General features: G+C 41.7%; 1 protein-coding gene and 1 long non-coding RNA gene across 2 annotated transcripts; both read right to left on the bottom strand.

Annotated features, from left to right (window-relative positions):
* Positions 1-6,690: 6,690 nt before the first annotated feature.
* On the bottom strand, positions 6,691-19,950 carry LOC137136506 (uncharacterized). Its single transcript, XR_010915597.1, has 2 exons — positions 18,978-19,950; positions 6,691-14,435 (listed from the first exon to the last, which is right to left on the bottom strand). It is a non-coding gene; the product is annotated as an uncharacterized lncRNA (long non-coding RNA).
* Positions 19,951-22,456: 2,506 nt separating this feature from the next.
* Positions 22,457-23,447, bottom strand: tcima (transcriptional and immune response regulator a). Its single transcript, XM_067521945.1, has one exon. The coding sequence runs from the start codon at positions 23,298-23,300 to the stop codon at positions 22,998-23,000; it is 303 nt and encodes a 100-aa protein (XP_067378046.1). The 5' UTR covers positions 23,301-23,447; the 3' UTR covers positions 22,457-22,997.
* Positions 23,448-23,506: the final 59 nt, after the last annotated feature.

Here is a 23,506-nt window from a genome sequence, read left to right as displayed (position 1 = left end):
AGTTGAGATTACACTGTCATACGTTTCAGTGAATGATTTCCCTTTTGTTCGACTCCTTTTTGGCATCACTCATTTTTTAGAAACTTCGACTCTCATCCAAACTTTTATCTCACTTAAAAAGAAATGAAGCAACCATGGCCATGTAGAGGATCGACAGAGACTCTAATGTCACCTTCATTTTAATGCTGTCTCTCAGAATCTACCCAGAGCTCTCAAATGACTATTGAAAATATGATATGGTTATTAAATAAAACATTTATAACTTTAGAACAACTCATCTTTTATCATATCTACTTATCATAAACATGCTCATCAGATTACAACTAAAACATTTTTTACCAGTGTTGAACTGCACAGGATCCACCGCGCTGGTGCCAAGGTATTCGATTCAGATTAGTTATTTAGAAGATGATGTATCAAGGTCAGTGCTGACACTGCACTGCAGAGACGTTCTTTTGCTGAAGTCACTCATGGAGGGGTCATAAACACAGGAAAGATCCAGGAGAAACCTTGTCTGTCCTATCCAAAAAGTTTTTATAACATTAAGGGGAAACATTTTTGAAGCGTTAATGATGTTAAAGCCATGGCAGTGTCAAGCGGCGGGTTTGTTGACCCCTTTGTTCCAGACTGTAATATCACGTTGTACTGAGCTACACTTCACCCCATTGGGTGGTGGGTAGAGCAGTTGCCCACAAACCACATGGTCTCCTGGTCCTTTCTGGCTACACGTCCAAGTGTCCTTGAGCAAGATGCTGAACCCCAACTTGCTCCTGGTGGGTCAGGCGAGCACCTGGCATGTTAACTTCTGTCATTGGTGTGACTGGGTAGAAGTGAAGCCCTTTGGAATAAAAGCACTATAAAAGTAGAGCGTTAACCTTTTCCAGAGAATGAATCTCAGTGACACTAGTCCAATAAATCTTCTTCTTGTGCTCTCATCAGGTCAGAATCTAAGTTTGACCTAACAACATTAACACCACTTGGTAGTGTTTTTGTTGTGGCACATTTGTGCCAAACTACACTCTCACAGATCCATCAGCCTATAAAGGCATATTTATCCACAATAAAAATTATGAAAATGCTATATTTTATGGCACGTGAGATTAAACATGATAGCATTACTTAAAAGTTGTTTCACATGGAAAGTCTACATTTTTGTTCCTGTCGCATATAATCATAGATGTAATTTTTTAATTCAAATTCATAATTAATTAATTAATTACTTCATAATATGAAAATTCCAATATTTAATCGTAAGTTAGTAATGTAGCTCAGATAGTAAAGGCATGTCGAAGTGTCTCTAGGCGAGACAATGAACCCCTAACAACCCTCTCCCATCTCCAGCTGTGCCTTCAAAACATTTTGTTCCTAAATAAATAATTTTCATTTGAAATACATTTTTTTGGTATGAATTTCAACTTTTTTCCCTTCAAAACTGATTTTTGTTCACACTCATTTTCTTCCATTCTTTTATTTTGCTCACAAAAACATCTAATTTGAACCTTTCCTCTTTTTTTATTATTGTAATATTATGCAAAAAGAAATGCGTCAGGTAGGTTTGTAATTATGGAGGTCAAAGCAGGTTTAGTAATAGAAATACACGATTACTCTCACTTACAGTAGATTTATAGTTTTTGCAGTGTGTTTCATTGTACAGGATATGTTTTCCCGTCACCATAAGCGGGTGCAGCCTTCTTTTTAGCATTATTAACGCTGGTTATGCGATGTGTAAACACTGGGGGCTACCATGACCGTTAATGAGCCATATTGGATGCGGCGTCTTGGCAGTTTGCCGTGTATCATTTGACAGTACAATATGATACAAGGACAGGAGCATGAGTGAAAATGGACCTTGAACACTACTCAGGCTGAGTTGTCACAGACAAGGACACAAGCCACCGCGGAATGTGCTGCTCTGTTGATTTTCAACAGACAGTATCAAGTATACTGTATCCGACATCCTCCCTTCGTCTCCTCCCTCCTATTTTACTGATGCACATGCCACCAAATGTGTGTCTTCTCTTTGTGGAGCAGCAAGCCATTAAACATTCATGCATTTCTCTGTTGCGGCATCCAGCTTGGCTGCATGAGTTCCCAGTGCCCCCTGGTTGTTGTTGTTCCATGAAGCCCAGGCACACTTTGTCATGCACCAGCTTTCCCATCAGACTCTCTCTCTCTTTATCTTTCTCTCTCCCTTTCTCTCTCACTGGCTCGAGCCCATTAAAGGACTGTGAATGACAATAATCGTTTAGCCTCCAGGAATCTCACGGGCAAGAGATTTTCTCACCCTATCTATAGATCTAAATCTGCTTCCATATTTATGCTGCATGCCGCTGCAAAAAACAAGGAGGGCTGTGTAATTACCAAACTCGAAGTGGAGCAATTTCACCGTTTGTCTGTAAACCCGAGCTTCACCATATACTCATATGTCATGCGTTCCAGTTTTACTCAGTGGTATATGACGTTTGAGGGACTGCATGACATTCTCTGACATTTGTAATGAGTTGATACTCTGTATGTGTCCAGTGAGGTTTGATGTGGGAAAGATAGATTGGAGTCTGCCACGGCACACTTAGATGAGCCTCAAACCTTTTAGAAGTTTCTTTAAATGGACTGCTGAGTCAAAAGTTGATCGAAAGTTGGAATAAAGGGGTCCTGCTACTTTAGATGTTCCAATAAAAGAACATCGTAGCTATGGTCAAGCATGATGATGAAAGTGTGATGGTGGGGGATTTCTTTTCAGTTTCCTGGGAGACTTGTTACATACAGTATTTTCTGCTATCTACCAGAGAATTCTCAGTAGAATGTCAGGTCATCAGTCTGTGAGCTGAGGCTTAAGGTTGGCACACACTTAACGACTGTACAGCTGATTATAAATGTGATCTGGTTCTCATAGTCGGTTGGACTTAGTTGGTTGTGGTCAGTGCCAGTCTGGTCTTAGTCTTAGTCTTAGTCTTAAGACCTAGTTGCTGCCAGTCGTTCTCACAAAGATTGACAACGCAACAAAAGTTACAACAAAAGTAACAAATTACAGCTTTCGCTGCTTTACCTGCCTTGTTTTGTATTTATTGTACCCTGATTTCCCTCTGTACGCTCTATAGCCTGCATTGCCTTCGCCTTTACATCCAGGTTTTTAATTTTTTTCGTTATTTTTTTTAAATAGTTTGTTCTTTTGTGTTAAAAAGTCAAAGTTACTGGTTGCCACCATATTTGCTTCGGCAACATTTGTTGGGTTTTCTCTACATATCTGTAATATCATGACTTCATTATGTAAAGTGCATTGAGATAACTTTGCTGTGAATTGGCTGGGTTTATACAGGAAGACAATGATCTCAAGCATACTTTGAATTTAGATTGGCTCAAAAGGAATCAAATTATCCCAGCAGGAGCAACTTGGGGTTTAGTGTCTTGTCCAAGGACACTTCAACAGATAGCCAGCACGGACCAGGATTTGAACCACTGACCCTGTTGTCCATAGTCAACCTTAACAGCTGAGCTACAGTGGCCCACTCATGTTTCTCTGTGCTTGCTCAGATTATCTTGTTTGTCAGGTTTTGTTTGAGATCTCAAACAGTTTAGTATGAGATCCACACAAAAGGGAAGAAATCGGGAGGGTGTTGAACACTTTAGAGCAGAGGCATAGTAAGTAATTAGAAAATCTTTGGTGTTGATCTTTAATTAACCTCCCAACAAATTAAAATAATGGAAATAAAGTGAACAAATACTACAATACTGTAAGAGCATGACCTGCTTCTGTAGGTGTCGGGGTGCAATTATACTTCCTGCGATGCAGGGCTACAGCCTGCTCGGCTTAATGAGGTGAGGCAGAAGCACTGGGTAGGAGGTCAGAGAAGGTTTGTATGAACCAGTCTGGAGGACTAATGAAATTGTTGGGTATTAACTCAGGTTACAGCAGCAATTTTGCTTCAATCTGTGCTTTACTTTCTGTTCTTTCGGTGGTTTTCACCTCACTGTTACATACTACAACAAAAAGGAACTGACTCCTTCCTTAGATGTATCAGACTGCCTTAGACAGTCATGCTTTATGAGGAAACCGACAAGCTTGCAGACAGATTGCATGTCAACAAGATGTCATGTTCACTTGCGAGAAACAGCCAAAAGAAATGAGGAATTAGACAGTTTCCTGTTCTACTTTTCATTATTTTCACCACAGTCATATCATAGCTTGTGCATACACCCTCACATTTCCATGTGAGGTGTGAATAAGACTGGAAGTTTATAGCTGTGCGTCATCATCAAGCCCATTGGAGATCAGGTCTGGCCACAAAGTGCCCATTGACGAGTATAACTTGCTGGACATCTGACACCCATCATTTATTTTAAACGTGTTGACGGCTCTGGCAAAATGTTTTTAATAAAGTTAAGGTTTAAGTTAAACTTGCAGTAGAAATGTATTATAGTTCACCCTGAAACTCAATATGTAACTTAACCTAGCGGCAGCAAAACGGCTGAGATTAATCCATTCTGCTAAGCACAGCACTAGACCGCTGCACAGTAAAAGTCATATGTTCATACCAACAGCATAAAACCAGCAGAAACACAGCTAGGCCACGTCCACTGGCCTTGGTAAACATGAGGCTTTCACATACCTTTCAGAGAGACAAACTTTTGTAGGGATTTGTCGAGGGTGGATGGTTGGGTTAACAAAGCAGGCAACTTACTGTACAGTAGGCTATTTTCTATTTTTGTGTTTTTTGTGCCTGCTGGTAAAGGAGTGCAATTTTAACAGGTGACTGTAGAATTTAGAGTTTAGCAAACACTTCTGTAGGTCAAATGACAAATGGGGACAAATAGGGGCAAATGATTTATATGGGCACAAGGGAACTTGTTGTTTTCCCCTCTCTGCTATGTTCTGCTACACTTCGCCACACTGCTTCAGGTAGTTGTCATGAATATACAATCAATAGTATTGCTCCAAAACTTACTAGTAAAGCCAGCCTTGCTCAAAAACGTTTAAAAGTGAATAATTCTGGACTGCTGTCCATTCTGTTCGGTCAGTCTGACTTCACAGTGGGCTTCAACAGCCCTTCTTCACTTTATTTTAAAGTTTAGGTTTTTTAAAACATATTTGGAATAAGTTACATAATGTAACTTAGACACAAATCCCTGCAGCGTCAGTTTTGACCTTGTTATCCATGTTACTGGTATGATGGCAGCATCAGACTTTTCTGGACATCAGTTGTTATGTTCACAACTACGAGATGGATTTTCATGCAATTTTGTACAAAATGTTTCATATGAAAACGAGAGTGTTGGCAAATCCTATTATTACCTCTCTTACTTCTATCCACTGACTCATGCTCTCGTACTATTCAAGGCCTTTTAGGCTGCGTAGTCACGGCCCTTGTGAATTTGTGAACCTCCATGCGGATGGGTCAGATTGGGGCTTCGCACACATCAGCTTTCTACTCCGCAATGATTGAACTTAACACACAACAAAAGGCACTGTTGGCTTCTAAACAGCAATTAAAGTGCAAATGGCCATGTCAAATCCAGCAGCCTTATTTCTGTTTGCGGAGATAATTATGTACTACCATCCCGGTGGCCCGGCAATGCTCAGCTAAGGCGGAGAAGATGCTGCAAGTGGAGGAGGATGACAGAGGAGGAAAGACGAATGAGGAGGAAGAAACACTGTGGTATTAGATTACCAACAGCAACTATATAAACATCTGTCATATTAGTCGAAATTGCTGGCCCCAGAGCCTTGAGCATTTCCCTGGGGTAAACACGCCGTAACCTTTTTACCCTTGATTCCTTTATTTCAGCTGAATGAGTTCAAAACATATTGCTGCAGACTGGCTCTGGGGGCCCGGCCCTGTGCCATCACAGAACTGCTGTGCTTTTAATTTGCCACTTGGCAGCAGTAATCTGTGAGAACAGCTGGTCGTTTGCTGGGGCCTTGAGTGCTCCATCCATGCTGGAGGGTTTTAACACAACCACAGTGACTTTCCCAACAGCTGATTCTCTTTTAGAATCAGTCCAAATCCTACGGAATCACAAGGAACAAATACCATATTTTCATGTTATTTAAAAAAATAAAAATAAAACATTCACATCATTTGAGGTTTGCTGTCTTGAGCACAGATAATAGTTTGCAACAATAATGGCGTATTCTTACCTTTGAGTGGAACAAAGCGTTATTTGTCTTTACCCCCAACAAGCAGAAAATACAGTGACGCATAAGCCTCATGTTTGTTTGGGCTCTTTTTTTCCTCCCTTGTCTCTGTCTGTTTTTTAGCTTTGCCCATGACAAATTGTGGAATTAACAGAACAAACAATGACCACTGGAATCAGAACAAAGCACAATGTAAGGAATCAGCATGATAAATGGATTGAAAATATCGCTGGCTCGGGGGGCTAGATGCAAACAAATGAAGTACCATTACTTCCTCCTGCCTGCATCTCTTTATTTATTATTACACCCACATGTTTATATCATGCTTCTGTTATGTTAACAGCTATTTATTAATGCAAGTCTATTTATTTAATATAAATGTTATACCTCTGTCAAGATCACACTCTAGGAATTCACCAACAGTTAAAATATTAATTTTGGCCACCAGATGGCGATACTATCCATTGTATGACCTACCTGTACTATTGCAGCAGTGTTACTGATGAATTTATTTTACCCTGAAAGATCCTCATCACATCTGTTTAACAGTCTGTGTGCTGTCGACTGGATCCGACTTAAGAATAGAATCTGATCAATGTTTCTTATCCGTATAATGTAGAGCAATAATAATTTTGGCATTTTAATCCCAGATTGTTCCTTCATGTTCAGCTGCTCTTAGTTACCTTACGATCTTCAGTTTATAGGCTTAGAAAGACGAGGCGACATTGCAAATCAGCTACTGAAAAAAGAAACATACTGGATTGATGCAGTAGAATCATATTCGGTATTTAAAATGTATTATGTTCTCTGTATGTATGACAGTGAAAGCTGAGATAATTCTCTCTGCAGACAGTAGAAAGAAGATAGTGTTGCCCAACTAGATAGATTTTGGATATATCATGAGTATTTTCGGATGTTTGCTTGTAGATGTTTGTTCATCGATTGGAATTTTTAGTGATTCTATTTATATTTATATTGAATTTGGAATCAATGAGTGATGGTCTTGTAATGTCTTGAAAGGTTGGCCATGTAACTGTCTGAGTCCTTGTGACTGAATGAGTAAATCTGATGATGCTAAAATGTTTCACAGACTGGTTCACGTGCAATTATTATTAAACCAAAGCCCTGAAAGACTGTTAAGTGCACTGGAATTTTTGCTATTAATTATTTTGTATTTTACAGCTCCAGCTCTTTGATCTCGTACAGCTGGTGCTATGTTTAAAATAAAAAATTAAATTGATTTTCTCACAGGCTGCATGCAGAGCACGCAAAAGTCACATTCACTTTCCAATTGTAATTTGGGTTAAATTATTTTTGAACTCTGCTTTATGATAGTATTAGTCTGTGGCCCACAAACAAATCTAAACTTTTCATTAATTGGAAACAAAATGCTCAGTAATTTTTACAAAAGTATCCTTCAGGTGCACAGGATAACACATGTCTGCAGAGCTGAAGTAGGCCAGACACCCACTTCTACTACTCTCATTAAAGAAATAAGTTTTCCAAAGTGTCATTGTGAGTGATGTTAAACACAGTACAGAGAGAGCAAGCACAGCCTGAAGAAAGAAACACGTAAGAAATGGCGGCTGCTAAAAGAGGCGCAACTGTGTGGATGAACTGATGACTGACCAAAACATTAGAACCACCTCCTCTTTTAATCAACTCCAGTACGACTCCACTCACCACTTCAACCTCAATAATAAACAGAGAGTAGAATTATCACCTTTCTGACAGTCTTAACGTAAAAAACGAGAAATTATAACATTGTTAAAGTAGAATTCGTGGCAGAGGTGATGTGCTGGATTGCATTAAATTGCAATTCGGTGTTTGTTTACGCCAGAGTACGTGGAGGAAAACCACGCAAGTACAACTGGACAAAGCAAACTCCACAAAGAAAGGCAGCAACCAGCAGGTAGATTTGAACCGGGGACCCCTTAGAATCCCGATTAGAATCCCCTCGCTGACTCCTTTCTGTGTGGAGTTTGCATGTTCTTCCTGTGCTTGCGTTGGTTTCACTGCGGTTTCTTCCCACAGTCTGAATACATGCATATTAGGTTGATTTGTGACTCTAAACTGGCTGTAGGTGTGAATGTGAGTGTGAATGGTTGTCTGTGTGTATGTCTCATTGTGTTAGCCTTGAGATAGACTGGAGACCTGTCCAGGGCATACTCCCCCTCTTACCCAATGACAACCCTCTGACCCTGAATAGACGGACAGAGTCATTTTAGAAATATGTCGTTTGACAGCAGATGGCGCTCTCCACTTTCCATTCACACTGGACCTGCTCTATTCCCATTCCTATGCAGCTTTAGGCGTATTCTCTTGTCTGTCCCTCTAATCTGGCTATTGTACAGTAAACAGATCCAGCTAATAAATACTTCAAGCACAACAGGTGAAATGTGAAAGCTACTGATGGCTTTAGATTACAGGGGTGAAAAAGGTAGAGACAAAGACAGTAATAACAAGCTGGTCCAAAAATCCAGGAAAGATAACCCTAAAATCTATTTTATTGCAATTTAGGAAGCTGTAAGAGACCTCCAGTGTCGGGAAATAGGCACTTTCGGGTAAACTGGAGACTCATAGTTCCACCCAAAGACAAGCTTAGTGCGTCTAACTTCTGGCAACACACTGGTGTGTTACTCTAAATGTGAAGTTGCTCCTGTCTTCATGAAGCCACTAATGATTTGTCGGTTTGATCTTTCAGCCTCATTATTAAAGAAACAAGCTGAGCAGAATTTGAGTGACATTGATCTCTCTCTGGCTCCAGAGGGCTTAAGAAGTATGTGTCCATCTTGCTTAATAATGGAACATAAAATAAAGCCTTAATGAGAGAGTCACAGATGTGGGTCACAAAAACACACAACTCTGTCTGTTTTTATTTATTTTTTGTTTTGTTTTTTGTTTTGTTTTTAAGGGCTGGCAGCTGATCTGCTTATAGGCTTTACTTAAGGTGTCAGGCTGCCTGGATAAAGCATTGGTGTAGTGTGCTCTGAAATGAACTCTCCAGCTCACCCCGACTTGACCCACAGGGTTAATCTGAACAGGTTTGAAACTGATTCTGGGGCAGCCAGACCCTGAGCACATGCAGCCAGATACTCTGTAGAGTTTGCTGCTCCATGTTGTCTAAAAGCCTCCTCCATCCTCAGATCAGACTACTGTAGTTTGGTTTCACTGGAGAGGCTTTGCTTTTTAAAACTGGAGAGTTTGTACTGTACACTGTGTTATTTCTTCTGATTTTGCACAAAAACACAAGTGATGCACACAAAGACCAGCTAATTTAATGTAAGCATGTATGGTATTAGCATGCTACAGTATTAGCATGCTGAGGATGATGGACGGGCATTTGGTCATGACTCAAATAATTAGACAAAATAGTTGGTTGATGAATGAAAAGTTAAAGATATTTTCCTCTGGGGACTATGAATTTTCTTTAAAAGATAACTCTTAGTAAAAAAACAACAGGAACAAAAGGTCGGGGGTCAGCAAAGGCAATAAAATTGAAATACTGAATTGTTTCACGCCCGTAGTTGTGGATCAGCCGCTCACCTACTACCTGATACCATTGTTATTATAAGCAAGCTGTGAATTGGTGACAGGATGTAATATGCAGTACATTTTTTATGAGGAGGAGTTCAGGGTGGTTGGGTGACAAACGAGCAACACCAGTTCATTTCCTGTTTGAAACGACCACAATCTTTCCTCTATTTTTCTCATTTTTACACTACACTGTACATTCAACTATCAGCAGGTTGTTTTAACAAATGTTAACCAATATTGGATGATAATAATCAGCTGAGCCTATAGCAGCATATGGAGCAAGTGCCCACTGGTTCAGTATCTAATCTTCCCTGCTCCACTCAGCTCTTCTTTTCACTGCTCTGCTGCCTCTGCCACACATTGCCCGCTGCAAAATTGTCATTATGAAATTACAATGAGTAATTTCATAATCAAATTATGAAACTAAACATACTAATCAAGCAGAAACATTTGACTGGTTAGAAGGGTGAATCTCACTTAAAAACGTTTACATGAGAATATCTCTGCACTTAGGCAAAATTAAAGTAAGTTTTGAGATATGTATTTTTTCTAAAACAAAATATTTAAACATACATACTGCATCTTTACAGACAGTGGTAGTACAAACACTCAAAGTGCTTTACACTGCTTCTTATTCACCCATTCACGCTCACAATCACACACCGATGGGGGAGCTTCTAAGCAGCTGGCCAACGCTCACCGGGAGCAGCCAAGTCAGGGTTCAGTGTCTTGCTCAAGGACATGCTACCGGAGGAGCAAGGGACGGAACCAGCAACTGGGGGGATTGGTGGAGGTGCTCTGCCTCCTGCGCCACGGTCGCCCACATGAATATGCAAAAGTTCATGTTGAGGCACAAGGTATAAATGTAGTAGTCTCACTATTGTAAATTATTAAAAAAAAAAAAAAAGCAATATTTAGTTTTAGAAATACATCTGCCCTTGTTTGTATTAGATAGTTTGTTATTGTAACAGCCCTTCCCAGCACTCGCAGCTCTTTTTTCCATTGTTTATATTCAGTTGAATTTACTCCAAACTCTTTGAATTTTTTTATTAAATACTGCCCCACATGCAGCTACTATTTACACTGACACATATGAAAGACTTCGAGTGCATGATGTTAAATCAAAATAAGGGAACTGTGTAAACAAGAGCTTTGGATTATCTTTATTTTCTATGCAAGAACTATTTCCTCAGTTTCTCTATTCCTCCTTCAGCCGCAATTGGAGAGGGACAGTATAAACGGCAGTAGAGGCTACTGTAATTCTGCTAAACCACCATGACGACTACCTGATATTGACCCCATTAAGGACCCTCTCGTGACAGCCTCCTCTCTGCATCAGTCACGTTCTCATCATGTGGCTCGTCTGATTTGCCAAAGCCTTCATCTTCGCTGCAGCACTGAGCCGACATCAGCAGATTAAGAGCTCTTATCGCCCACCACCACTGCCTAACAACTACCAGCTGCCTCCCTCTCGCTCTGATTATCATAGTGATGTTGATTATAGGCCAAGATAAATACAGCTTCTCACCAGCAGCTGAAGAACAGAACAGAAGGGGGGAAGGATAAAATATATATTTAGGCACAGTTATGTGCTCCACATTGGTTGAGCAATGCTGCACAGATCTAATGGTTACAGTATGCTTTTCTTAAGGACGCAACTGCAGAAGACAAAAACTATCCTGTTTTCATTCATTCTGCCTCGGTCTATTCGTCCATACTGAAACATATCAGCAGCCATCAGATGATCAAGTTTCTCAAGGCATGAATCCTGGCCACTGTTGTGTTCTTCTGACTTTTCCTCCTGCACCACCCTGGGATTAACGTTGGTGGTGAAATATCTTGACAGCCGTTGAGTAGACCGTCATAAGGTTGTGTGCGGAAATTCTTGATCTCTTGTGAATAAACTCCAATGACTTTGTTGATCCCCTAACATTTCCTCTAGTGTCAGAAAAGGGTCAGCGTTTCCACTTATTTGCTCAACAACTCATGATCTACTGATGTGTCGGCATCAGGTTTTATGCAGATGATACGAGCTTCTCTTCCTAACTTCCACCGCCTTTTGATAGATTATCATGAAATGTGTTACAGACATTAATGGGCTCAGGTTTTAAATTGTGAAACCTGAACTGTCATCTCACTTCTAATAGAAAAAATCCACCTCTGTTTTAGCAATAAATCTACTAAAGCTACAAATAGAAAGACATTTTTATGAATACATATGCTTCCTACAATCGAGCGCTGCCAATTCGAATGAGTGGAACAGCTGCACACAATGTTATTAAAGGGGTCAATTTCAGGCCACGGAGAGGGCACTGTTTCTGTTAACTGTGGATTATAAAGTGTAAGATCTTAGAGTCAATGTGGCCTGATTTTACTGCAAGATAACTGGAGGAAGTAAGTGATGTATAACATATCCCAAGTGAACAAAGTGTATTGTCCTTTTGAAAATCACTGGCTCGTCTATTATTGCATTTCGTAATTAGGTGAGCCCAGCAGCTATTTAACAAGTTAGGCCTAATGTAGATTATAAACGTACCCCCAGAGAGGACCAAAGCGTGACTGTGGCAGACAAACCGCACTTCCGCCCTCCCAGTGGCCTAATGCCTGACGTTAGCTGACTCTGATACAGATCAGCAACAGAGCAATTGAGCCTTATCAGTTTCCTTTTTCTAAGTCAAGTTCCTGTCTCTGCTGATGGATGCTTGGCAGCTCTGTGTACCTGGAAGCAGCTTTTGTTATGCGCATTTCGTTCTGGAACTGTGAAAATTAACATTTGTCTGAGAGCAACATTCAGAGTGGCCAAGGACATAAACAAACAAATGCTCCACTTATTATTCATCTTTCTCTGCAGACTGTTTTATTTTACTATAACTGTCAAAACATGCAGTCTTGCAGATATTTCACTGGTATTTTATGCTTTTGCCTGCAAAGAAATGAGAGTCATTAGAGTTATGTAAAGATCTTATGATGATGCTACAGCCTGCTCTAGCAAGTTGAACGCACTGCGTATTAATTTTAAAGGAACGCCACAGAATCCAGGAGTTCCTGCTCCCAAATAACCAGCACAAAATCCCCAATTTTGCAGCACCACTTGTCATTTTGTTCTCTCATGGCAGAGCTTAGCGTTTAATGCAGTACTCAAAGAATGAGGATTGTGCTTCATTGTCCATCTCAGTAAAGAGCCTGCACTCAATAACACACAAATCCTCAGACAATATCTGTCATTTTCTAAAACTGACTGTTCATCCAAACCACACAGTGGCAGTTGTGCAAAGGTGTAAAAGTAGACAGCTAATGTTTCATTTTGCACACTGTTAAGTTTTGTGTGCATGCCCATGTGCAACACAAAGATGTGTAAAAGTATGTGAACTATACACCTTTTTGTCCACTCGTGCCTTTCCCTTCTCTTTGACAGCAAAACCACTCTGAACAGCTACAAAAGTTTCATTTCTGTTCAATTTTAAATGTATTACAAGCTGGTTTGATTGGAACCTACTGAACCCTGTTGCCCCTCTTTAGCAGTCTGTTTACTTGTTGAGAGGCCATTTTTATGAGTTTAGCTCTGCACACACTTCGCTTCATTTTATGTGTTCTGATATAAAGATATCAGGTTGTGAAATTGTGTTGCTGGTGAAGGTGATGAAGACCATCATCTTCAATGAGTTCAGCTCCATGTGCAGGAAGCTGTGATGCACTGCGTGTTTTGAGACCTGTTGATTATAGCCACAATTATATTTTTCCAAGCTGACAGCTATTCACCACATTAAAACCACCAGGCGGTATTATCTCTAAAAGAAAGACACCAAGAGGTCCTCACTGTTTTACATCGAAAAACATCAGGTTCCTGTATCTGGGTTCACTGACTGACCGCTGTGTGAACTGTTGTTGACTAAGTGCACAGTAATAATCTCACTTTGAACTACAGTACAAGTTGGAGTCCGGGGAACGTTTCAAAATGACCGTACTGCACCCATTGCCACATTTCCCCAGCACTTTGATCTGGAATATAACATGGATGAGTACCTGCTGTATCTCGTGGGACACTCATAAAGAGCTGCTCATTAACAGAGTGCAGAGATAGTGCCAACATCCACTCATTATATCTTACATGTACAGTATTGTACTTCGGCGTTCAATAGGCAGCACCTTCGTGGGGTTTCCCTGCCTTTAAGGCTGCAGTTATCAGTTTTACAAAACTACTGAAGTATAAAATAATTCATTGAGGAGATATGGATTTCAGCAGTACATATTAGTCATGAAATCTAGAGTTTATGTATAAAATTAACTTTCACCTATCACCTGACCAAAGGGGGAATCCCACAACCCTGCTGGCCATAAACAGGCTAAACATGTTTGTGCGCTGACACAGGGGGTTTTACAGTCCAGTGTAGTTACAACACTGTGCAAACTGATGTCAAACCCCCCAAAATAAGCAGTGAAATGCATAGATAAAACAAAGATGTATAAATAGGAGCTGAAGTCTCCTATTGTTTCTAGGCCTGTGCTTCCTCCTTCTCTGGCCACAGATCAGCTGCACCTGCAGGGCAATAGACAGGAGAAGAGGGTGGAGGTGTAGGAGGGGGGGGTTGGAATAAGGGGTGGGGGGTGTTGTCAAGCTGAACAGAACAAAGGGAGTGAGGGGCAGAACAATAGTAAGGCCTTGTGGTGGAACTTGAGCGAGACAGCATGTCTGCAGGGCCGACGGCCGCCCGGCCCCAAGAGGAACCTCCAGCGCCACACAGGAAAGGCCTTTCTCCAGAGCTGCCTGAAACACACACACATGTACTTACACAACATACAAACACACACTGATACAGACACATGCAAACAATAGAGGCCCCCATCCTGACCAAGCCCTGGACATGACTGTGCTGTAACTCCAGGGACCCATCTTCCACAAACTCAAAGAACAGACTGTCCTGTCAAAGAGATAGATAGAGGTTATTAAAGGTTAGAAGTTTTCATGGAAGATTCAGTCATTGGGCATATTCACTATCTGCTTACACAGCACTAACTCTGAGGTGGTCGACTTAATACCGGATAAAACCAGTTCCTCAAGTTCAAGTACATTTGAAATGTGAGGCTGCACAAGCAGCATGACCTCCCGCTGGAGATCATTCTAAGACACCACTATCAGTCTGTTATGAATCATGCTGCACTTAATGGTTGATATCATATCAAATGGATGACAGATGAACAAGATGGAAAGCTAGTGAGCGAGTTTTCTCTGACCGGGCCATCTATAGTCAATGCTGTTTGTACAAGGCCATTCAGGGTTTTTCCCAAGAACAGTTTGGATTCACTCTCAGGTCACCCATACACACAAAACAAACATGTGGTGTGTTTGCGACAGCAAAACATTCGGATTTTATTCACTGCACAGATCTCCTGACTTGTGATCCCCACTGTGAATTGAGGTTACCATGAAATGCGGTTTGGAATTTATAAGTTCCCTGCAGCGCCACTTTAACTTTTTTTTGACATCACCATAAAATGTACTTTTTCTTTTTTTCCCCAAACACTGTGGCTGTTTTCCATTCAATGTTTGCACAGGCCTGAGGGTTGGTGACACTGATCACGAACCACAAACATGTGACAGGCAAACCCTGCACTCCCCCAGCCCCTCTCATTTTCTGTCATCCCTCTGCATCCCTCTTGTGTGTTTGTAATATCAGATTCACATGCAACAACTCTGAATGATGAAGTTGGACATGCTGAATATTATGCCTGCTGAAGATCAGCATGTGAAATCCTTTTGAGCCTTTGATTTTTGTTTAACTTCCATCCTGTTAAAGTACTGTGTACGTTTACTTCTGCCTGCTTGTTTCAAAGGACTGCTAGGCATAAGTGACTCACAGCACAGCATTCGGTAGCACTTTGAAGAATAGATGCCTATATTATCTTAATCGCGTCTTCTGTTAAGAGTTGCAGTGTGCTCGAGAGATACACGGAGACAACCACTCACACCTATGACTAATTTAAAGTCACAACCCTACAACATGCAAGTCTTTGAATGGTGGAAGGAAACCCCAGCGTAGCTCGTGAAAACCCATGCATTTACTCTACAGAACCACTTTCTTTTGAAGCTAAGAAGACGTCCGTCTAATACACAATTTAAAAGTTTGTTTATCCTCAGTAACATCAGAAAGAGTCACAGGATGAGAGAAAGCATAGCCTGCTGGAAAGAATGTAATCGTACAAACACACCACACAGAAAGGCTTCTATTTCCTTGAAACAACTAATCTGGTCAACACCAGCATTCATTCCACGTTTGTCAAATGGAGAACAGCCACAGTAGTCAGGAAGGACCACAGTCACAAGCCACATCCTAAGCAGCGATCATGTTTCTAATATTTGGTCGGGTTTGTTGATAAAGCGTTGTTGCTGCCTCTATGGTCCCTCAGTGGGTGCCACACAGCTGGAATGGGTCACCGTGGACGCAGACGACTGACGTAACATTAATGTGAGGCCGGGGAAAACTGCGTACCACAGCGAGGGCAAGTATGCACAACACACTGACTCATGCAAAAACAACAAAGGAGGCCCTGTAGACCATGCCGCTTGGCTCCCGAGCGATTGACATCTGCACAGAAACAATTAGGGTCTGCACATGTGCCAAATACCAGGAATCCTTCCTTGATGCCAAGGAACGTGTTTCATTTTCAGTCTGTTTCTATTGTTTTCCCACCATGAGCTAATCCGGATGATGCCACTCCACACATGAGGCACACACATCTCCCAATGGGAGATGCAATGAGTCAGACAGACCGGCGCTTCAAGGAAAGCCCGTGGATAATCAGTGCCCATTTCTTTCCTGCATTCTTATTCTTCTCACAAATTTGACTGTCTTTCTGGCATCATGATTATCTGACCTTTGCTCTGTCCCAGCTGATGCTGACACATGGTGGAGAAGGCAGGGCAGAGGGTTGGTTTGGACAATCAAACACAGTAGACACTGGAGGAGCCAACCTTGTCAGAGTTGAGGAGACAGACACTCAGGGATTATAAAGGATCTTAATGTGACACACTAAACAGTCATTCAAGTCAAGTGTTGCTCAGCAAACAAAAAATGCTCTTGAGTTCTGAGCAGGAAACCAAATGATATCAGAGGACAACTCCTCAGGCCTGCTACTCCTCTCCTTACTGTCTTACATCCAGAGTTTCAGGCAATAGAACACTCAAAATGATGGTATTATATTGTTATGTGTGTGTCTGTGTGTGTGTTTCACGCTTGTACGGAATGGTGATCTAACATATGTCCCTCAAAAAGCAGCTTTACCTTTAGGAAACCACAAGAATAAAAAAATTATGGAAGACATCAGGACAAAGAAATCCTATTTCTGTGTTGCCAGTTTAAACATATTGCTGCTGTAAGTATGAAGCAAGCAAGACAGAATTTAATCCTCCAGCCTTAATGTTTAGATCGGTTGAGCATTGAAATTGCATCTTCTTTTAGTGGCTGATGGCCTTGAACTGTCAAAAACCCTTAAATCCAACAGTCCAAACACTGGCAAAGGCATTAATAGACAGGTTTAGGCACCAAATAACCAAGTTTAAGTTTACTTAAAATGTTGAGGGTTTGCTTTTAACAGCTTCATCACATGACCAATACATCAATAGTAGGAAAGGTTTTTCACAATGGGCTCGAACTCTGGTCTCCTGTGGGAGTCTTTTGCTTTGTTGATCCATCCATCAACCTCAACAACCTCCTCTTCCTCCTCCTGGGCAACATTTCTGTGTCTAAACGCCAGGTGACAGTGTTATATTTGCTACAGCTGCAACACGTCACCCCGTGGTAATAGGTTAATGTGGGTCATGTTTTCCTGCTAGCACAAATAACCTACACAGTTGTATTTTCCTAGAGGACAGTGTTATAAAAGTATGTGCAACCTTTGGAACGATCAATTTTCTGCATCACCAGGTCATAAAACGTGATCTGATCTTCATCGAAATCACAGCCATAGACAAACAAAACTTGATTCCAGTGCAAACCAGTTAAGACCAATGATTGTAATGAGGAACTAAAGCATGAGCCGTACACAGGCTTAGGATTAGTCAGCGTTCAGAAGGAAGATCCTACTATAAAACCAACAGCCCTGGACATAAGCCTGTGTCTTGTATGAAATGCTGTGGGCTGTGACACTTGGCTGATCTCACATAAAGAAAAACACAGTTCTTCAATAGAAATGTAGCTTATTTGTAGCTGCTGGATCTTTTCTGGGAAAAGTGAACGCAGACTTATGTGAAACTTGATGAATATTGTGTCTTACAGTTATGATCTTTAATGTCTTTACTGAGCACACCTGTTAAATATTCAAAGTGATGAACCCTGGGATTAAACATCTGGTTAAAGCTTCTTTAGGAATAACCTCAAAAAGTTCTTACACTTGTTGCTGATTCGTTTTTAAAGAGTCATATTCTGACGACTTTAAGTTTGATGTCATTTCACAGCACCTGGGCTCTGACTGGGCCACTGAAAAAGTTGGATATGTATGTGATAAATTACTTTTTGATAAAATACTATTGACAATAAACCCACCACCTCCCTTACTTATCTTAAAAATGAGAAGCGTGGAAGAACAATCTGATGTGCTTATGTCTCATCCAGTTTCACATAACTCTGCGTTCACTTTTCCCAGAAAAGATCCAGCAGCTTGCCGAAATACATGAGACTAACAAGCTACATTTATACTGAAGAACTGGGTTTGGGATCAGCCAAGTGTCACAGCCCACACAATTTCATACAAGACACAGGCTTATGTCCAGGGCTGTTGGTTTTATAGTAGGATCTTCTTTCTGAACGCTGACTAATCCTAAATCTGTGTACAGCTCATGCTTTAGTTCCTCATTACAGACCTTGGTCTTAACTGGTTTGCACTGGAATCAAGTTGATGGCCACTCCCTGCACTGTAATCACTAATCTAGGACCTTTCCATTCCACCTACAGTATTCCCTTCTATTTCTTTATCTAACCCACACTGGCTCCATTTATGAGAAACAAGCTAATAAGTAACCTTTCACAAAGCAAAACAGATCTTGTTATAGCTGCGTAAACAAGAAGAAATTGAAAACTATTTGTCTTTCTACAGGCCAAAGGTTGAACTAGATCCTTTTTGTGCTCATGTACTATTAGAGTCTGTCATTAATATGTATCGCAGATGACTGTGAAGAGATAAGGACACAACTCTGTTGTTAAGATCTTTCCTACTTTTGAATCATGTTCTTTCAACACTTATTGTTGCGACCGTATGCATTACAATTCGTATTATTTCACTGCACCCCTGCCCTTGGTCTTCATGCACTCACCTCCACCCTGTATCTTCCTCTCTCCGTGGTTACTGTCCTCCAGGCGCGAAGGCTGTCTGCCACAGTGTCTGTTGACATCAAAGTATTCACCGTTTCTACGGCCGATGAAAGGCAGGAAGAGGGTGGGAGAGCACAGGCGCTGGTCCAACTCTCCACAGTGCTGCCAACACGGCAAAGACAGCCAAGACAATTGCCTTGAATATTTATCTTTCCTTGACAATTGGATAGCCCTAAAAGGGAAAAATAGGGCTAATAAATAAAGCTGCCTGGTGTGAGATGCACGAGCCAAACAAAAGAGACTGAGTGATAAAACAACCGAAATAGACTGTGTGATTAACAAGCAGTGATAAAATAGACGATGAAATGCTCGTTTTTCTATTATAGGACCAACTTAACATATTGGGAATTAGACTTTCTTGCTGAGGGCTAGGTGAGAAGATAAGGCTGTTTTGAAGCTGATTAGGTTAATTAGGCACAGTAACTAGAAACAGGGAAAAATAGTGTCCACAATGACAAAAGCCACAGGCATCTACCAGGTCTTACAAAGCACAAAAATAGTGCAACTCTACAGAAATAAGCTCCTCCTGATGATGTCATCTAAAGAATAATGACATCACGTGGAGGAGCCAGGTACACCAAGACTACAATTTCTAACTGAAAACTCTTTCAAACGGTGTCATCTAGAGGGTGACGGTGTCAGATGATGTCAGCAAAAAAGAAATGTCAATGAAACGAAGGCAGAAATATAAGAAGCGAGTAAAGAAGAACGTTTTTAAGTGGGGCCCTTTTAACCAATCAGAAAAGGCCCATTATTTCTCATTGACTGTTACGCTTTTTAGCTTCTTATTCATGAGACTCACTGTGTAGCAGGGTTTAGTGGCCAAGTAGCTGTCAGCATTAAAACATTTAACACAGAGCTGCTGTGTAAGACAAAAAAAAAAAAAACCTGATGTGTAAAAATGATGGTGGTTTGCAGGGGATAGTAATTTGCTTAAAGTGTAGTTTCTTCAGTATCATTTCACATCATTATGCAACTATTATAAAAGTACTGCTCATACTGTAGCTGCTTTACAGTAAGTTAATGCTCACAAGGAAATTGTAAAAACAAATGTATATTCACGCAATCGGTAAAAAGTACAACTCCTTTGTCTTTAAACCATTAAATGAATTCCTTTAGAAAGCAGTTTGCTTGACGTAAATGCACACACCTATATACTCTGTACAGAAATGACACTTATAATTCATCGTGCAATTGCATCAAATGTTGCAACAGCTAGAATAATGTTAGCCCACAGTGTGAATTGCAATGCTGCCTGCGACATTGGGTAATTCATATGTGGCAAGAGCACACAGGCCACTCCTTTTACTAGTCACACGGGATTCTTCACCTGAGAGCTCGGCACCTTAGGGTAACCTGAGCTTCCCACATCCCCCTGCACATGCGAGAAGCGCCTACACTCAGATAACGTCATCCACAACCGCCCAGGGAACCGGTCTGAGCCAGCAGAAGGACTATGAAAGCAAGCAGATTAGCCGGAATCCACTCAAGTGATCTGTGTGTCTGTAGCTAAGTGTGATGAAATACTGTAAAATACTGGCACAGTGTGAAGTGAGATGGATCCACATTAGTAATCAGCAAGTAATTCATCCTTTATTGCAAGGTAAAGAATCTGAGAGCAATGAAGAGGTGTCTCCACCTGTCTGCACTGTAATACTGTAAGTACTGTAGACAGGCTCTTATCTTATAGAGCCGGGATGATTAAACTGACACCAATGCAAATACAAAGCACACCCTCACAGGCCGACCTGAGCCAAACTGGTTCACGCCGGTCTGAAACCCAGTGAAAGTTAAGCACATTCTCTCTTGGGTTGATGTGGAGAAAGGGAAATATCTCTGGAGAGTGTCGACTAATGTGTTTCACAGGGACATGGCCGCAGGACAGTGTGCCCGTCAAATGCATCAGTATTGACGGCTTCAGTGCAGTGCGTGCGGATCGGAGGAGAGGGGAAAGCGGAAAGGAGGGGGCCTGGTTGTGTACATCAACAACAGGTGGTGCCACACTGGTCATGTTACTGTGAAACAAAGAGAGTCTGTTGCCGGGACATTGAACTGTTGCCGGTGGTCCTCTGTCCATCCTATATGCCCAGAGTTCTTAGATGCCATATTGATTGCAACTATATCACTCCCTCTGCCTCCTCAGACGTCGTATGTGACGTCATACACCCGATCGCAGCTCGACCCCAGACCCGACATCCTGACACCCTCTTCATGATCTCAGGTAACTTTAGTCATGCAACCCTCTCCAAGACCCTCCCCACCTTCACACAGTATGTGGATTTGTCACACCAGGGGGGACAACACAAGACATTTGATGTACTCTAATGTTAAAGAGGCCTACAGTTCTTCTGTAGCCTACAGTTCTCCCCCCCCCCCTCCACCGCCGAGCTGTTCCAAACACAACCTGATCCACCTCCTACCTGGAGTACAAACCCCTGGTTCAAAAGCAGCCCCTTAGGAGTGCTGGCTCTGTTCTGGGGAAGAAGCTGGTCCAAACTCTTCTCAATCATGGACAATCCCTCCCATCCCCTCCACTGCACAGAGGAGCACTTTCAGCCAGAGACCGATCACAGTCAAGTTGTCCACAGAACAACACAGGAGATCCTTTCTCCCAGTGGCCATTAAACTGTTCAACTCATCCCTCTCTGTATTATTATTTCATTCATTTTTGCTCCTCTAGCTGGGCTTTTTCTTACATATTGAAAAGTAGTTTGCATCTGTTTTTTTTTTTTTCTTGGTTTGGTGGATGTTCTTTTCCTTTCTTTCTACTTTCACATGGAGAACAGCTGTAACAAGGCAACACAATTTTCCTATGGGATCAATTAAGTTGTCTTAAATCTTAAATCATGATTTACTTTGTTATCCTCAAATGTCCTCCGTTGCATCAGAATGAAGAAAGGCACAGACAGAATGAGCTCATCGTGTACTTCTTGTTTCACTGAGAATGAAACATTAACCTCATCACACATTGCTTAACATATTAGCCGCACTACTCTGTGATGTCAGCCTGTCCAGCTACTCCTATTATGATCTGAGGGGTTTCCCGGATTATAAGATCACAACCGCTGGACAGCAGATGGCTAAGATGTTTTTTACACTGTAAGAAAATAATTCTTGTTGGGTCATCTGATCCTGGATGATGACATTTTTTTTATAGAATTATAATACTTGACGGTTTACTCTTTTAGCAGGCTGCCCTAATGCTATGAGTCCTCACTAATCCTCACATCAACACTGCTGCAATGCTGTAGTATTTTATATCCCCCAGAATTGAAGGCAATATAAACACAGAATTAAGCCTGAGCTGCCAGCATTTGGAATTAAGCTCCTAACTAGATGCATTAAGCTCATGCATGATGTGAAGACCTGTTACAGCATTAGTGCCCAACCTATGTAAAAAGAATGATAAACAGTGCTTCAATGTTTGTATAAAATGCAATAATTTATTAAAATGACATAATAAAAGCAAATTGTGCTACATTTTTGTGACAGCAACACATTAGTCATCACCAGTGAGTAGTGTTCATATAACAAAGTGAAGCTGAGAGACAAGGCATGTGTTCAGGACAGGACACATATTGACAGGCACTGTAAAGTCTCATATTGCGGCTGACCACCAGCATCAACACACCAGTTTGCACCCTGCACCTGTACAAGGTGCTTCTTCACAGTCACGCATCCACAGGGATGCATCGATGAATTCAAGTCTCAGGGCGGAGACAATGTTTGTCCTTCATATTCCCAGTAATTTCATCACCGTTTGTCCGGGCAGGACTGTCTGCTAACACTCTGTCCATGAGACGACAGCTGCTGCAAGATTCCCTCCAGGCGGCAGGCTTCACGTTCTCCAATCCACACTACAGGTGAGTCGCACCTGCTCCAACCCAGTCACATTGGGAGTGTCCCGGCTCACAAATCAGCCGGCATAGAGACACAGACGGGGAAAGACTGGTGAGACAGAGTCAGCGCACGTTAAGCAGCTGCCGGACCATGCCCAAGATCTGGAGGAACTTGTCCTTCTTTCGCTGCTTCAGAGCCATCAGGGCCCGGGCCGTCTCCTCTGGGTCCTGGGTGAAGCAGTATATGCTCCTCACTCTCTCCTCCGCCTTCATATCGCCCGTTTTCTGGAAGAGTCTCATCAGCGCGTCCTGGTTGACGTTCTCGAAAATGTTCGCCACGGCCTTCTTGCGGTGCGCCGTGTCAAACCTGTTGCCGTGGACGGATGGACTGACCCGGCGGCACTCGGAGGAAAGGTAGCTCGACATCTTGGCCCTTCGTTTCTGTAGTGGATGCCTCGTGTTTGTCTGCTCCAAGTGTGGCCCTCCAACTCGGCTGAGGATGAGTTGTTAGGTGCGCACAATTTCGCCGGAGCGGCTTTAGGCTTGAGCGATTGAGTGAGTGCAGGACAACTGAGCCTGTGCGTATTTATAGAGCTGATGTGGGAGGTTTCCCCCTGCAGGGACACGTTCCC

This window comes from Channa argus, chromosome 11 (genome assembly GCF_033026475.1).
Source record: "Channa argus isolate prfri chromosome 11, Channa argus male v1.0, whole genome shotgun sequence".
NCBI lineage: Eukaryota > Metazoa > Chordata > Actinopteri > Anabantiformes > Channidae > Channa > Channa argus.
The sequence above is the reverse complement of the archived record's forward strand: the minus strand, read 5'-3'. Positions and strand labels throughout refer to the sequence as shown.

What these genes read in the sequence shown, in the direction of transcription:
- tcima (XM_067521945.1), bottom strand. Translation starts at nt 23,300, where the DNA reads ATGTCGAGCTACCTTTCCTCCGAGTGCCGCCGGGTCAGTCCATCCGTC.